Genomic DNA, 17,917 nt, shown 5'->3' with positions numbered 1-17,917 from the left:
GAACTGTATGTACACTCTGTTGGTAGAAAGCATCTGCTTTCCTATACTCACATTTGTTTTCTGTGGAAATGTGCAGGCTTCCTTCAGATCATCTGGTGTGCATTATTTGCATACATTTCTGTATGTTTTAACTTCACCTCAAAGGCAGGTTAGAGACAAAAAACTTACTTAAGAACAACAATTGAGATTTTAACCTTAACAACGAATAAGAAAGCCTTTACATTTCTATTCAGAAATGTGTTTATTTAAGAGACAAATATCACCACAGATGAAGTCAGAGGCTGTAAGAAAAACACACATGGAACTGCTACAGGCATCAGGAGTTACACTGCAAACACAAAATGTAGAACTCATTAGCATAGATGAGACTCAACTTTTGTCTCATCTGTTGTCATGTGTTCAAAATGACTCTGTTTATTAAACCTGAGAGGTCCAACGCACTACAGTCAAGCTTTAATTCATAAAGCATCTTTCAGGAGTGACCTGACAGCATTTCTATTCATACAATCAACCATGTTGGCTCATAACTATTGAACCGGATCTTAACAGTGTGTTTAAAATTCACTACACACTATACAGCTGTCCTAAATCTTAACAAGTACAACTCTCCTCCTCCCTCACTTTCCACCCTGTACCAACTGTCCAGCATATTGAAGGGAGCTGCTGGATTAGCAAGCCCAGCAGAAACAATCACAGACATGTGTTACTCCCAGGGGAGCAAAGTGATGCATAAAGCTTTTTTATGAAGAAGGAAAACAGGAGTATAACAGGAGTATAACAAACAAATCTCATCAACTGCTGATATATTGTGAAGCTTATACAGAAAGTGGGATATTGAATAGTGGTGGTGAATAGAAAGCCAGGATTACAGGGCCAGGATTTCACAGAGCTACATGTCTTTCATAAGTTTGACTTCCGAGACTTAATATTGCTTTCACCTTGACTGAAAGAAAAGCTTATAAGATTTTACACTGAACAAAGGACAAGAGAAAAAAATGGCTGGGAACCATAATGAATAATTCAGATTTCTGATCCCACATAATTCTTGCTTTGTAGATAAAAAGATCATAATGTCAGGTTTGATAGAGAATCAAATAAAGTTTGTATTTTTAATTACTCTTTGGATATTTTCAATTAATTAAGAGAACATCTAGAGGGAACATAACTAAAATATATCTGCTTTCAAACTAAAAGTAAAATTAGTAATCAGCACCAGGATTACTTGAAGTACAGACCTACATGCCATACTGAGAAATTAAGTCAGCATTGGCAATTTTACTTTTCCTTCTGCCTAGGGGAGTTATTTTTTGAATGCAAGCAAAAAGACAATTTGGTTTCCACTGCATCAGTCATCATTATAAAAAAAAAGGAACTACAAATTTTTGCCTTAGCTTTTCGATTTTTCTAAAAGTTTTGGAAGATAGCACTAAAGATATTAACTGGCTAATATTAAGTTGGTATGAACCACTGTGGCATTTCTAGAGCTATAATGACAGTTCTTTCATGAGGACACTCATGTCTTTCCTACACTGCTGAGCTCAGAATTGTACATGGCACTTCAGAGGCAGCCACACCACCAAAGCAAAAAGGCAGGGTCACCTCTATTGACCTGCTGCCCATGCTAATCCACTGCAGCCCAGCGTGCTGTGGGCCTTTGCTGTGACACTACAGTGCTGGCTTGGGGTCAGCTGGAGTGCCAGGAACCCAAGATCCTTCCCTGCAGAGCTGCCTTCCAGCCAGGTACACCTGGTCTGTGCAGGAGCATGGGGCTGTTCCTCAGGTGCAGGGCTTTGCACTTCCCTTTCTTGAACTTCAGGATGTTCCACTTCATCAGCCTGCCAAAGTACTGTAGCACAACTACTTGGTGTGTCACTCCCCCTAATTTGGTATCAGCAAACTTGCTGAGGCTGCACTCCATCCTACAACCTTCAGATCACTCAGAGAGAAGTCAAACAGGATTAACCCCAGGGTACCCCAAATAGTAACTAACCTCCAGCTGGCCTCTGTGTTGCTGATCACAACCCTCTAAACCCAGCAGTTCAGTCATTTTTAAATCCACCTTCTAGCCTCTGTGGGCTTTAATTTTAAAAAGTCGTTGAAAAATAAAAGCTGAGAGGATATGCTTGCACTTTTACTGAGAGATGGAGCTATCATGACTTTGGCAGAAGTGAAAGGAAAACCACCATCCAAATTAATAACTCTTAGGAACACATCTTCCCTACACTTGAATCCACTGCCCTCTGATCAGTTTAGTCTGACTAGGATGTCAGACTAAAGGATTCATCATCCTTTATTTACAAATGAGAAAATAAAGAAAAAATGCAGATCACAAAATACAGACTATCACATCTACAGCTCAAAATCACAATATTTTATGAGTCTGTTAGATCTTTCCATCACATAAAATACTGGTGCTGACATGCAATATTGCCACAAAGAAGATCTGAAAATTTTTACCATGCTTTTCATACCTGACAAGTGGCAGAAATATGCCACTTTAATGGAATGACAGGCAGAGATCTGACCTGCTGTAATGTGTCTTTCCATTTTGGTCATATTTGGGAACAATGAGGCAGTGGTAACTCCAGAGCTTTCCTAGGTTTTAGTAAGACAGTAGAAAGGAAAATGAGATTTCCCCTAAGATCAGAGTTTAAAAGTATTTTGTTGTCTTTGTTGAGGTTATTTGCACAATAACTTGGGTGTCATTGTTGCAAAAAGCCCACACTTAGAAAAGAATCTACTGTTTTTCAAGTATACATGTGCATTTCTGAGGACAGGAGAACTTAGCTACCTAGACAGTAAATGGGCCTTTACGCCTTGCTATAGAAAGACAATTAGGACACCTTTGCCTTCAAAGCAGTCAGGAAATGTCAGAAGTGATGGCACAATTCTTTCTTTCCCACAGCAAACAAGCAAAACTGATAAATGGACTCAGGGATAAAAAAATTTAATAGCATCATCAGGATGAGCTATCAGTGTTGACTGCACTTTATGGGAACAGAGGGATATCAAGCATAGCAACAACTGTCTGGCAAGCCTAAATTGCTGTGGAGCACACTGCCTTCTCACCTGGGTAGCAGGTCAGGTGTTTTCTAGCTCCAAATTCTATTTAAAGCATCTCTGTTCTGAGGATGGAGTTACTTGAAGCTTATCTCAGATCTGAGCAGCTCCCACCCATACTGTATTGAAAGAATGCAGAGTTGTGCCAGGTGATGCAGCACCCTATGGAACCAGTTCTACTGGCTGATATGTATTCAGGACAACATGAAAAAGGAGAGGAACAGAATATCAGGGTGACCATCCAATTAGTTTAGTAGAAACTGAAGGCAAGCCCCAAAAAGCTGTCAGTACATTCTTAACATGTTTAACCTCTTGAGTGCCATCTGCAAGTACTACATCTCTGCTCTGATCCTAGCCTCAGGAAAAAGGGGAGCTTATGAAGCACTTCAGAGTCCTTTCCCTGGCCTCCCCTGCAGGGGGGGAGCTGCCTGTGGGGTCTGCAGCCATGGCACTGCAGTGCTCTGCTTCAGTGCACCACAAACAGCAATGCTGGACTGTCACCATGTGAGCAATGGACAGAGCACACAGCCACTCCTCACTGTGTTTGCACAGCTCAGCCCCTGTCAGGGACATTTTACAGATAGGAGAAGGAAAACAGGAGGAGAACAGAAAACAAAACTTCTCCTGTGGGAACAGGACTTCTCTCATCTAACCAGATATCACAATAAAAATAAGAACCCTTGTAACCTCAGCAGCTCAATTTTACTGCAAGCTTGCAGAGCCCACTCACCTGTTTTCCAATTTACACACAAGCCTCTGAAGGAAGACCAAATTCCCTGTGAGGATTATAAACACTAGACAAGGTTCAATCTTCTCTCAGCACACTTATAAAAAAAAGGCTTTTTTGGTGCCATGATTTTGTCTCTTTCTATCACACCAACACCACCAGTGCCAATATATGAGGCTCCACAGGAACCACGAACTCATGGTGATAAAAGGTGCATGTCAACTACTGGTGCCTGCCTCTGCCAAACAAGTGATGCCTGTCCTGCCTTTAATTCTGCTGAGACAAAACCATTTTCACATTCTGCAGGAGCTGCTTCCCTCATACAAAGGGTCAAAACCTCATGACTGTAACTGTAGTGCAAACTCAGAGAAGGCAATTTATCTCTTCACTTGGTATTAATGGGGCAGGAATCTGGCCACCAGGGATAGTGATGCTGTAAAATATGCAGTAAACAATGATTTCATTTATATGAAGAATGAATATTACATTAAATTTGAGTTAAATATTAAATGAAGAATGTGTTAAATATTAAGATGAAGATTCCATACACGTATTATTTGTTGCAGATAAAAATAACTGAATATATATTTGAGATTAATTAATCCATCATTTCAGTCTTCATGAACTTTAGAGAATGTCACAAATCCACACACAATCCCAATTAATGTATTTTGTGCAGGATATGGACATAAGAATTTTACTTCCATGCTACTGCCACCTTATACATTTGTGACTATACTTTATAATCAAATCCTCACTTTTCTCTACAGCACAATAACAAGATCATTTGTTTGGGCATATAAAACAGTTTTCAAACAGCTTTTGGCTGTTCTGCAATGAATCTCTCACGGGAGATTCTCTCCCAGAGAACCAGAATCTCCAAGAAGAAGAGGACAAATTTCTGTTTAGCTGGTGCAGGGAATTGATGCCTCTGTAACATTTCATTAGGCTTTCCCCCTCTGACCCCTTCCTGTGTCCTTCTGCCCCTTCCTTCTGTCCTTCATGATAGTCACATCAAGAGTGAAATTCTACTTTTAGGCCATCTCCAGATAGATGATGGTTGTACATGTTAGCCCTTAGAGGGTAATTAAATGGAACATCTGAAAGCTGTGTTGTGCTTCATTCTCCCTCCATATGGCTAAAACTTCTTTTCCCATAACTAATTGACATTTACTGATTGAAGACTGTATATTGGAATACACATTTAATTTGTGCACACAAGGTTACATTAGAAATTATTTCAGAAATAAAGTACAAACTGCAACATTGGTTCTGAGGGCATGATCCCTTCTCCTAATTTCTTTCACTGTGCTGACAAAATTTTCTGTGCCCTGAGAAAAAATTTTAAACTCATTTTTCTTGATATGACTTAGTAATATTGTCAGATTAACTGATCTGTTGGCACAATTATTGTTAAAGGACATATTTGACTGCAAAACATCAGATCAGAGCACACAGAGATGAAGAGTTTTATGATTTCTGGTAACTGCCATCCATAATCACAATTATTTACTCTTTAAGCAGAATAAAATTCATTAAATAAAATTTCTATCAAAATTTCTCCTTTGTTCAGACAGACAAAACCAGTGCTATATCTCTCAGGACTGCATCTCTCTTCACAACTCACATCCTTCAACACATAGACTTCATGCCAAAAATAATCCAAACTTAAACTACCTTCCATCACTTGAAGCTAGATCACTAAAAGCAAGATCAGATACAAGGGGATCAACCACAACAAAAATTCTTTGTACCATATGAAAAGGATACTCAAAATTGCTGAGACCTTTCCCCCTTATTTTGCCAAGAAAAGATACTTGTTCAAGAAAAGAGACTTGTTCCCAGACAGCTTCCTTGAAGAAATGTGTCAAACAAATTTTTAATTAGTGAATTCTTTAGATTCTTAAGTAAGGGTAATGATCTGGAAATCCAGTTGTGTTCTGGAGGAGTTTTTGCAGCTGTATTTATGGGAAGCAAATGACTTATTACATATGTTACTGTGCAGCAGTGGTTTTCACACATAGGTAATTTTAAGAAGATAATATTTAAATTGTCTACGCAGTTCTAGTATATTTTTTGAGAAATATCCTCCCTCGAGAAATGATAATGAAAGATGTTTTAACACTCAAGGAAGTTTCAGTACTTTTCCAAGCCTCTGTAAAATCCTAAGTTCTCCTGAAATTTAAATTTCACCTAATATTTCCCATAGAGGCTTCCCATCTCACAGAAATCACAAAAAATTTGCTTTTGAAGCAACATTTGTAGTTACATTTCCTTCAATCTACAGTGCAACCAGCTCCAATCCCGTGTAACATGGTCCCACCACAACACCTTCCTCATTTCCAGCTCCCTGTACCCTCTTTCCTTTCACTCAGCAGATCCTGAGCACATAAAATTCCATATCAGGTAGATCAGAACTACCACTATCAAAGCTGACTTTAGCTTAGTGTGCTTCCCCAAATTTCACAACACTTGAAGTCACTTCCACAAAGATTGCAAATAAATAGTAATACTACTTTATTCTTAGTTGTCCAAAGCTTCTGCAGAAGCCAGAGGAGCTTCAGCACTGTCAGAGTTTGATGGTGTATCCACATCACTAACAGGCAGCTCTTTAGTGCCCTTTGGGTCATGTGTTCAAACCTGTGACAGGAGATATCCAACTGTCCCTTCTGGCTTGTAATTCCATGAAACTTTACATTTAAGAGCACACCCTTGCTCACAGACACACATAAGCAATGCTCATTCCTGCTTTTCATATCCCATAAACAAAACTTCTTCAGTCTTAGCTGCTTAAAATATAAAAAGATCTATATTCACTGGGGGAAGAAAGGAAGAAATTAGGTAAATGGAGTCACATAGTTTTCATTTTAAAAACAAACATATTTCACATTTTCTCCATACTTCTCATCTGCATGTCAGAGTGAAATCCCAGTGTTATTCCCCGGAATTGGACAAGAGTCCTTGGAAAAAGAATTCTGCTTATATAAACTATTACTGCATGTCAGGATCACTTCAAACTATTATTTGGATATAACCCAGAAGTGTCGCAGTAATTCAGTCCCAGTGCTCACACGAGAATTTTTTGGAAGGGGTTTTGTACTGCAGAGCACTGCCTTCAAGCAGACCAAAAATACTGAATAGTAGCCATTCTTTTTTTTCCTTTTCAAGCATTTTATTTCCTTTTCAAATGCCCTACAAAATTAAGAAAAAAAAGTAAGTGCAATCTCCTCTAGGAAAGACAAGGTTATTTTTTCTTATTTTTTTATTATAAATAGCATTTTACTGTGACTGGAATTGCACTCAATTTGCTTTCTTCAGTGCTTTCAAAGAGTCTGAAAGGTTTATTCTGCTTCACTATAAGCAGCACTCTGCAATATTCCCATATAACTTGGTGCATAAACCATGAACTGAAAATGATTATGAAGAGTTAATTTATTTTCACTAGATTTAGTTTATGCAGAGGGGTGACTGTTTTACTCATATGAGGTAATAGAGATACAGCAATATTTTTCTTTTCTGATTCTTTACATGCATTTTCCCAGGATAGAAGATAATTAGGGTATTCTTTTAGGGTCTATGTATCTTGCTGATACATATTTATTACACATTTTGGAAGAAAGAGCCTCCACTAATACATGCACCATTATACCTCCACATGCATGCCTATGGTGTGACACGAACAAATTTAATTTAGTAACATGGATTTTTTTAAAGCCAGGGAACATAAGTTTTCACTAATATTGTTACACTGCTTTCCAGCTCACTGGTCGGATACAGTGGGGGAAGTTTGTATTTGAGTTGATTGATAGGGCCTGACTTTATGTCCAGGTTCCCCCTGATGTCTTAAACCTGCTCCCCAGACACAGGTGGAATTGAACAGGAGGGATAAGAGACAGGAATCCCATATGAATGTATAAATAAAGCAGTGAGAGACTGGAGTGGTACTGTGGTACTGTGCCATGGAATGGTCTGATTCAAAAACAGCTGGAGCCAGGAGCAAACACATCACAGTCATGGATCACAGCCCTGGATCACAGCCATGGATCACAGTCATGGATCACAGCTCTGTATCACAGTCATGGATCACAGCCATGGATCACAGTCATGGATCACAGCTCTGTATCACAGCCCTGGATCACAGGCATGGATCACAGGCATGGATCACAGGCATGGATCACTGCCATGGATCACAGCCCTGGATCACAGCCATGGATCACAGCCCTGGATCACAGCCCTGGATCACAGTCATGGATCACAGGCATGGATCACAGGCATGGATCACAGCTCTGGATCACTGCCATGGATCACAGCTCTGGATCACAGCCAGGGATCACAGCACTGGATCACAGCCATGGATCACAGCCATGGATCACAGCCATGGATCACAGCTCTGGATCCCAGCCATGGATCACAGCCATGGATCACAGACAGGGATCAGAGCACTGGATCACAGCCATGGATCACAGCCAGAGATCACAGCCCTGGACCTCATGTCTGGGGATGTCTCTGCACAAGACTGTAGCTCTGAACTATCAGGGTGTTCCAGGCTGCACCACCAGCAGCTGGGCTGAAAAAGCCCAGTGAGGTGGCCCCCATTCTGACAATCTTGCTGTCTGAGCAAGATGTGCTCTCTGAGATGCACTTGGGAACACCTTGGTCCATGAGGGGCCCTGAGAAGCCCCAGTGGCTCTCCTCCTCCCCTAGATACGTGATTCATGTCATGCTGAAGTCATTAATCCCAGTTTAGTGAGCTGTGAAAAAAAGACACACACTCTTGTGCAGCTTTTCTTTTACTGAGTTGGGAGTTCTTCCCTTGTAAATGAACTGATGAGACACCAGAAGTCCCGTGCTGTCCCTGGTGATGTACAGCGCCTGTTTGCACAGTGGCACTGTGCTATTGCTATTCATTTTGATAGTGTGTTTCCTTCCTCTCCCTGCAGTTAGTTCATCTGAATTGTCGCCAAGATGGTTGGTTGCCTTGGAAACTAATTAAGGAAAGGCTTTGGTTAGAAGCAGAGTTTGAAGCATTAAACTATTTGAGAGACAGATGCAGAAATTAAGGTAATGTCTGCTAAGATGAAAGGAGTTATCCTTTATGCATAAGAAGAAAGAACCACATTTAAATGCCAGGACTGAAACAAAGCAACTTATACACAAACTGAGTTTTAAAACCTGGAAGAGATGAGTGAGTGAGGGGTTTCAAAATCAGTCAGGAGCTCAGAAGAATCTTATCAGATTCCCAAAGCTATTAGAGATGGAGAGCTGGACAAACAGGGAAAGACAAAAACTCAGGGGATCACACGATAAACAAATTACAGACAGTTCTCTCCCTCAAATCCTCTGTGTCTTTAAAACACTTCTTGTGAATGTTGTTTTTGAAAAATACCTGTAGAGCTAATGAAAGACCAAATCCTCTCCTCCAGTCCAGATATGGCATAAGAAGCCCCTATGGATAGATCTGCTCTCAAAACTCATCAAATGCAACAGGGAAAGGTGAGGGCCAATAGCCCTCAGGATCTCTGTTACCCACAAGGGTAACAATTTGAGCAGCTCAGGCAGTGTGGACACACAGTGAGTGGGATCCTCAGAGGGCTCAGGGCAAACACATGCACCATTTCTGTGCACTGAAAAGCTGCATAGGAAGGTGAACTATGCAGCAAATCGAGCTTTTATGGCTACCTATTAACTGAAGTTCAAAGCAAATACAATCTCTGTATGAGCACAATGATATCAATTTAAATATCATCTCCAGGATAATGGTTGACTCTCTATTTGCAACAGCATAACTAAACAAAGATTTTGGTTCTCTGTACATTTAAGGGCAATGCAGAGGTCGCCATATAAATGTGACTGTATATTACAAATATTGTGGTAAAAATATGCAAAGTATTAAAAGCAGATGCCTGTCCATGCATTGGTGTGTGCATTTATATCCCATACATTATCATAAAACATAAAATGAGCAACTGCTACAATCACAGAAAAATAAAAACTCTAATGGTGACTTCAGGTTCATATACACCTGGCACAAGAAACAAGAGTTGCTTGGCAGAAGTCTTCTACATATAGCAGCTTCCACATTTACAGTGAGATGTTTCTGGTACTATTTATTATTACCACTGATCAGATACATTTAAAACTGTGCTTTAATGAATTTTGAACACTTTAAGCTTTGGGTGCCACTACGTCAATCATTCAGCAGGATGACTAATAATGCTCTGATAAATTCCTGTCATTTAGAACCTGGCTTGTTTTATGAAAGCTGGATGATGGCTTTGGAGAGACATTCCTTTTTACAAGCTAGAAATTCTTTCCTCAGGTACGTGTGAAATGTGCTGTTTGTGGGGCAATTAACCCAAGATGTTACTCTCTCTGCTTTAGCAGTTTATCTCCTGCCCTTTTTGAGTTTCACAGCTGACAGAAGCAGGCCCTTTAAGGCAGATCCAGCTGTCACTTTTGACTTATGCCCATTCTGACTCTTGTGCTGGCTGTGTCCTGAGGGTGCCTGACCTAAGTAATTCCCCTTTCCACCCCATATGCCCATACAGACTTGTGAGCTGCTGAAACTCCCTGTGCGTGAAGGGGAAAAGTGACCTTTCATTCTCCTTTACATCCTGGTTTCAAAAATCCTCATGGGTATCTAACGGAGAAACGTCCTAAATTTTAAGTTTTTAGTTCATTGGAAATGTAAAATGAACTGCACCAGTTTCAGAGTGATGTTACACAACAGTCTACAAAGCAGATACTCTCCTGGAGCCTCAACTGAACCCCAGAGCTCCAAAGGGAGGATGCAATCAGCCTGTGACACAGCTGTGGCCCCTGGAGCAGGTGATGGGCACACTGCTCTGAGCAGGGCAGTGCCTCAGAGGACATGGCACTGCTGGGCTTCAACAGCAAAGCAGAAGCTGCAGCTACTCATAGCTCTGCTTCAAGCCTCCTTCTGAATTCGTAGGCAATTGTATTTTAAATTGCTGTGGAGAACACAGGCAAACCTCCACCAGACCATCTGTTTATAATGGAACAGATAAACCAAGAAGTTTACATAACAACAGTTTTGAATGCTTTCAATGACATTTTTCCCCATTGTTATTTTTAATGACTGTTTGTCAACCCAATACTGCAGTTCTGTGTTTATTCTTATGACACCCTAAATGTGAAAGTTGTTGTGCAGTGAGCTCACTCCTCTGGGATCTGAGCAGATCTGCAGAGAGATTCAGATTCACACCTCCATTCTAATCTCAAAATTTCAGACTCGAAGGTTGTCATAGTGTGTGCAAAGGACAGAGTTCAGTCAATCAGATTACCCTTCTTAATCCTAGAGATGCTTCACTTTAAGTTGTTTTTGTAAAACTTTGGGTTCTGCATTCTCTACTGTAATATTTCTTTTGCTTTGTGAGATGCCTTCACTTAATACAGACACTGCCTTGGAGCCTAACCTTCATGACTAAGTTTGGAGATAGCATCCTTTTGATAAAAGCATGCAGTCTCTGGAATAAACAGGTCTTTTGTAAAGTTCCACCATTTTGATCCTGAATGGAGTTTCTTCCTCCTCATTTGCCCTCAGGAGATTTTCTTCTAAGTGGACATAAAGCCACTCTAGTCTGAAATACAGCTTATTATCCTGGGAATAAGAAAAATGTATTTTTTAACTTAAAAACATATCTCTAAATACATGGTCAAAGAGGCTAAGGCTTACTGTTAACTCTCAGAAGAAAATGTTCTTCTGTTTGTGAGAACAAAATTTTATATCTATCTGTGAATAAATACAGAATATTTTAGCATCAAGGGACAAGAAGTGTGGGGAGCTTATGAATTTTGCATTATATAAGTGTTGCTATGTGTATGCCTGAGAGGCCAGTAGATGATTGAATTGGATATAGTTTTGTTGTGCAAAGGGGATATAGATCCACATGCTCAGTGGTTACAGAGCTACAGGGCAAGTGAACAGAACAACCACCAATTTCTCTGCTTCTCTTTGTTCTAAGCTGAAAAGGTCTGGGCAGGATATCCACCTCCAGGACAAAATATAAGGCCCATCACAAAATCTTCTGAATGGGGAATGAAAACAGATCAGTCTGCACTAGGAAATTTGGCACAAAGCAGGTTAGTCAGGCAGGGTGGGAGCTGAGGTGCCCTCTTTCCCTGACCTCATATTTACAGCTGGGAAGATCAGGTACCAGAGAGCCCTGAGAACAGAAATAATTCATATGACAGGTTACAGGTCTTGGAAATGGGGGGACATACACATGTGCCATATGCTAAAGGCATATGGAATACTCAAGGTCACTGACTCACATGTCTGTACATTACTGGAGGAAGGTACAGAATATTCCAGAATGACCTGAAGTCTCAGAAGAAAATTTCCAGACGTGTAATTTCTTTGGATGACCCTGATTTTTTGGAAGAGATGTATACCCTGGTGTGAACTGGTTGAAAAAAAGGATCAAAGGAAGAAAATGCACACACTGACCAGCCTGATACAGGAAAAGAGGTCACTCTTACTGAATGCAAGCAGTAACACAAAGCCATGATACATGGTTCCTGGAGCAGAGCACTGACAAGCTTGCTGAATGGGCTGGCCAGGAGCCCAAAAGTCTGATAGCAAACTCAGTGCGTGTGTAGACTGCTTAGTGGTTTACAGTCTGTTTATTTCTGCTATGACTTTTCTTCTTGAATAAGTTCTATTTAAGCCTCTGAAATCCAGGGTCACTGGCAAATGCTGGTGCTGACTCAGAGAAAGAAACAGCAGGTGCCACACAGTGACCACACAAACCCCCTCTCTGGAGGGAGGCATCACTCCCACAAGCTGATGGGAGGGTTGACCTTTGGAGTTCTGCTCCTAGGAGGACAAAAAAGGCAGAGGGATGGAGAAGCAGCTGGGTTGAGGCAGCTATACAAGCCCTCTGTGAGGGACAGTTTGTTCATCAGTATTCTGACACAGCAGCTCAGACAGGTAAAGTGTCTTGGCTTCCTGTTGTTCTCACTGGGAAAAACAAACTCATCTGCAAATGTGCATCAGCAAGTGGTAACAGGCTCAGGTGTTCCTGCTTCTCAGCTGAGCAGCCTTCCTAGACTCCACACATAGCACCAAACTGGCTTTTAAACTGCAATAAAACGCTAGATTTTAAATATGCAAATCCAGACTTATCTCTCCCCTCAATAATATGCTATCAGCAAACACACTTGACTAAAAAAAAGACAACTCTCCACTCCCTTGAGCAAATGGGATGGATGGATTTAAATACGACACGTTTGTGAAAACTTTTAACTAATTTATGAGAAGATAACAGGGTAAGCAGAGGAGATGGAAGGAAAAGCCTACAAACAATAATTGTTCAGCTATTGACCTAGGGTCCATCCACCATTACTGACTTTCCCTGCAGAAATTTAAGTTACTGCTTTTCAGTATCCAATTAAAAACCTGCTGGAAATTGTTGAAAAAAGACATTTTCAGCATCAAGGGCACCAGCATGTGTTGTAGAGTTTGGGGAAACCTGGAGGACCCAATAGCAAATTTTTACTTAACAGATGCTAATCACACTGACAGAAGACCAAATCACACATTTTAACAAAATTTAAACTTCAGTAGAGTTGAATTTAGAACAGTAACAGAAGCAAAGAGCTGCCAGTTTTTTTGCTACATAGTTTGCTTGGTATACAGCTTTTCTTTCAGGCACTGAAATACTTCGACTTTTTTTTCTCTTACTTGGACAATAGAAGCAAAATTGGAACAAATGTAAATGAAGTCAGATCAAACAAAAGGCCTGCTTCTCAGCTGAGAGTGGGCCCAAAGAGCTCTTTAAGCTGGCTCAGGAGTGCTCTCCTGCAGCATTTTCAGAAGAGTGGGCTGTGGGTAGGTATGGTGTTTTGCATCTTTTCCAAGAGCATGAGCAAACGAAAGGAAAAAAAGGATGAGAGAAGTTTCTTACACTTTTCAGTATGAATTTCCCTAAAGACAGCACTCACCATATTGCCTAAAAATACAGTGTAAAATGCAATGCTGTGTATTAGCATCACAACCATAGCAGTTGTTAGAGTTAGGGACCAGTTCATTTGTGCCCTGTTCTTTTAGCACTGCTTTCCTTGCTCTGTAGGTAGCAGCTGTGGCACCAGGCTGTCTCCACAGACTGACCCTCACTGATACACCTCAAGGCTTGACAGGAACTGAATATTTTGAGAAGGAACACAGTGAATATATTTTTCATGTTTCCCAGGGCTTATGGCAGTGAGGTGAGTTTGTAGGTAGTTTCCAATGCAACATTTCTAAGAGATAAGCTAATGCTTTATGAAATTTAAATGTTACTCTTAATCTATTCCATGAACCCACATGAAACCACTTCCATATTCCACTATGAGCCCACAGTTAAATTTACAAACTGGCAGTAACCAGAGGGTTTTTCAGTCTTAATGCAAGTGAATTCCTACATGCCTGTGAATAACCAAGCAGCATGGATTTGGAGTTACACCAGCAACAAAGCTTTACTGTGAGCCCAGCCAGCAGGGAGCTGTCCTGCATCTGTCCAACAATTTGTATCTGTTACTGCACCTCTTCAAGCACATTGCACAGCCCAACCAGTGACACAGGCACAATGGGTACCACCCTGGGATGGCCAGAGGGTGCAGCCATCCCTCTGGAGCAAACCAAACACTGGGAAAGCCATGCAAGAGCCAAAGAGTCACTCCAAATGCATCTCCCCTCACTAAGGTTCTTAGACTCCATCATCCACAATTTATGCCTGTCAACAGCAATGTCTGTGCTGAGGGGAGGGCTTTATGTACCAAAATGTACTAATGAATTGTTTGGACTTTCAGCTGAGTATTTCAATAGCAAGATTTCTGTTTGGGAATTCTTTAAGATGATTCTGTGATACTTCACTGGCCTTTTATTTCTTGTTTCATGTTCCACTTAAAAAACTGCACCTTTCTTGCAATCCTTACAAGCAGCCTCGATTCCAGTAATATTACTCTGTCAGCTGAGGTTTTAGGTTCCTTATCTACTTAAAAATAATTAATTATTAGCATTCAGGAAAAAATATCACAGTGACATTTTCTGGTAGGTTACATATAAGTGCTGCAACCAACTATGAGCATCACTGTGGCATTTTAATTTTATTAGGTAACTGGCCAGCAGTTGGGACTCACATCTCAAAGGATACTTAATAATCTTTAGAAATAAGCAGTTCTGGAAATATTAATGATGACTGACACAGAGAGATCACAATTTCTGAAAAGCAGATACCTGTTCCAAAATGGTGTTGATTCTGTCTACTTCACAGTCAATTAAGTATCTTTTTTCTTGCCGTCTGTCCATCTCCTCTATAATTCTTCTGAACTCTTGAACATCTTTTATGCTTCCTACAGATCTGGCTGTCACTTGCCAGTTGTTCTGTACTGCTGCTTCCATAATTGCCTGAAGAATGGAAAATCCTGTGGGGGAAGAGACAATACAACCATTTAAAAGTAGAAGAAAAAAAAAAAAGCTATTTTGAATGTTTGACAAAGGGTTCACAAAATCTTGCATCATGTAAAGGGATGCAGACTAGCTGAGAGCCTGCAAGTGCTTCACTGCTTGAGAAAACAACAGCATAGGGACCAGTTTCTTCTTTCAGCTATGCCACTGGCAAAGTCACTGACTTCAGTAGAACATCTTGGTGGTATATTACTGCAAGGCATATCAGAATCTGTCCAATAAACCATATCATGATCCTCTCAGGGATGTTTATGGTCATGCTGGGGTCTGTGCCAGCTGAGAGTAGGAGCCTGCAGCCATAACTTGGGCAGAAGTCCATCAGCCTGAGGAGTGGGACAAAAGGGGTGATTTGCCTGTGCAGACTGCAGCAATGGGTCATTAACTGGCAGGAATCCAAGCACTGCACAAGAATGTCAATTAAGTCATTGTTCCGGTCACTGGAGCCACAGCCACAAGACAGTACTTTACTGATACTCACTTTGATTTCAAAAAATGTTTTTAAATGAGGAGTCTAGCAGAATTAAGCACACTTTCGATGTGTTCATTAAGGTCATACCAACTCCTTTAGCATCCTCAGTGCAGGAGAGGAGCAGCACAGAATGACCAAGGACTACACAATGGGAAATCACAGAGGCAAGCAGCATTTCAATTTCTTGTGAACAGCCATGCCTCAGCAAAAGGCAGAACCCAAGTCAGGTCCCTAAGTGAAAAGTGGTGGAATAAAAGACAGAATCTCTGTCAAGTCATGCTTATGTAGGAATCATCAGATATTGAATTGCAACTCTTTATTTTAGTATGTAGCTGGGAACCTGTTTTCATTCAGGAAATTAATTTTGTGCATAGTTTTAATTCCTTCAATTCTGAGCAGATGCCAATCAAAGACAGAGGTCATCTACTTCAAGCACACCCAGTGATTTTCAGTAGAGCTTTATTGTACTAAAGCATATCCATGTGAGTGTTATTTCTGTCCATAAAATTTATTTGCAGGACTTTCAGTTCAATTGTTTGTGGATTTCTTATCCACAGCCAGATTTAAAAAGCTTACACACAACCACATAAACATACAGGATCAACAACCAATTAATCGTGCTCTGTGATAACCAGTTCTCTGAAACTGAAAGGAGTTTGAGCTACAGAGGAACAACATGTTCACTGCTGTGAATTACACCAATAGCTGTTCTGAACTCATACACCCTTGTAGAGGTACAACAATAACAAAGAACTTGTGCTGCAGCCTGATCTTCCACAGCCTGCTGTAAATCTGTAGTGTGCACTGTCTGAAGGCAGAGGAGCTGGACCATTACCTCATTACAGACACAAACAAGGGAAGAATGATTTTCTGGATTACAATTAGATTATCATAATTTACCGTGTGACTTCCTTAGGTCTCACTCAAATGCCCTCACTTTCCCTGTGCAGCCTCCTTGATTCTTAATGCTTGTCTTTGTATGAATGCACTTTACTATCCCATGAAAGGTGGTGACAATTAATATGAACACTAGTTGAGAATTCGTTCTGGCATCTTTTTTCCTCTGAGACGACTGAAAGAGAGGCATTTACATATGTATAGTACAATGAACTCAGTCTTCCTTAACATCATATTTCACGAAAATGGTTGTGATGTCTGTGGCAGCATTGTGATTGCATTACACGTGGCAGGAAGATCTAAGCCTAAGATACTTTGTTGGCTGCAAATGAAGAATTTTTATGTGGAAACATAAATACCACTAATGGGGATTTACAAATGCTTTGTGTACAAAGATGTGGTTTTGAAAAGACACGATTCCACTAAGTAATAAATATTTACAACTTTGTTTCATCATTTGTGTAACATCTAAGTATGAGCCATGAGCTTCCTGTAAACAACAACTGACCATAAGTCCAGGTTTTTTTACTCCAGACTGAACAAATTAGTTCAAAATATTATGAAGAACTGACATATTTGCCAGAAAAAACAAACATATCTGTAGGTCTGTTTTTTGCTAATGACACTTACAAAGCCTGTGAATTATCTCCAGGAAAGAAGGAAAATGAATATGCTGGAGTGAAGATAACATTGGTTAACTGCCATGCTCTCAGTTTCTCCCAGCTAACACTGAGTCAGAATTTGCTCTGTCAAACCTTGAGTAGCTCAGAAGAAAGTTGGACAATTTTCCTAATTTTGTGCAATTGCATGTTTGTGTGGGTGTGAGTGTATGTGTATTTTTGTATGCATGTGTATTAGTCAGTAGTTACCATTTCAAGAAAGAGAAGAGCAAGATTACTCAGCAGCCTTTCTCCTATGCATGAAAATGCAATTACAGTAAGCTAAGACTGAGAAATTTCAGAACTTTGTAATTTCTGTCTTCTTGGCTTCCTCTTTCTTCTTGTCACATAAAATCTTTACAATCACAGTCCACTCTACCCTTGCCAGCTCTTGAAATCCTCCCTCTGGGCACCTTCTGTGCTGTGCCAGCTCATCTCTCTTGGGCCCTCTCCCATCCTTGCTTTGAGAAGAACCATTTGCCCCTCCTGCAGCAGCTCCTCAGACCTGTCCCCTGATGACCCTTACAGAGCCCATCCTCCTGGTTTACTAAAGCCTGGTTTAAACCTGGCTCTCAGGAAGGCAGCGCCTGCATCCTCACTGTTCAGTCTCAGCCCTCTCCCTGTGTCTAATGCCT

At 40.6% G+C, this 17,917-nt stretch overlaps 1 protein-coding gene across 6 annotated transcripts in view; it reads right to left on the bottom strand.

The window, feature by feature from the left end:
- Nucleotides 1-17,917, bottom strand: part of GRIA3 (glutamate ionotropic receptor AMPA type subunit 3) — a 144,515-nt gene that overhangs the window by 64,912 nt on the left and 61,686 nt on the right. For all 6 annotated transcript variants that reach the window (XR_013776029.1, XR_013776030.1, XR_013776031.1 and 3 more), the window contains exon 4: nucleotides 15,027-15,214. Coding sequence is in view for 3 of the 6 variants with exons in the window: in XM_079318994.1 (XP_079175120.1) it covers nucleotides 15,027-15,214 (188 nt within the window). In the remaining 3 variants the exon portion in view is untranslated. The remainder of the gene's footprint in view (nucleotides 1-15,026; nucleotides 15,215-17,917) is intronic.

The sequence above is a fragment of the Erithacus rubecula genome (assembly GCF_903797595.1).
Source record: "Erithacus rubecula genome assembly, chromosome: 15".
Taxonomy (NCBI): domain Eukaryota; kingdom Metazoa; phylum Chordata; class Aves; order Passeriformes; family Muscicapidae; genus Erithacus; species Erithacus rubecula.
The sequence above is the reverse complement of the archived record's forward strand: the minus strand, read 5'-3'. Positions and strand labels throughout refer to the sequence as shown.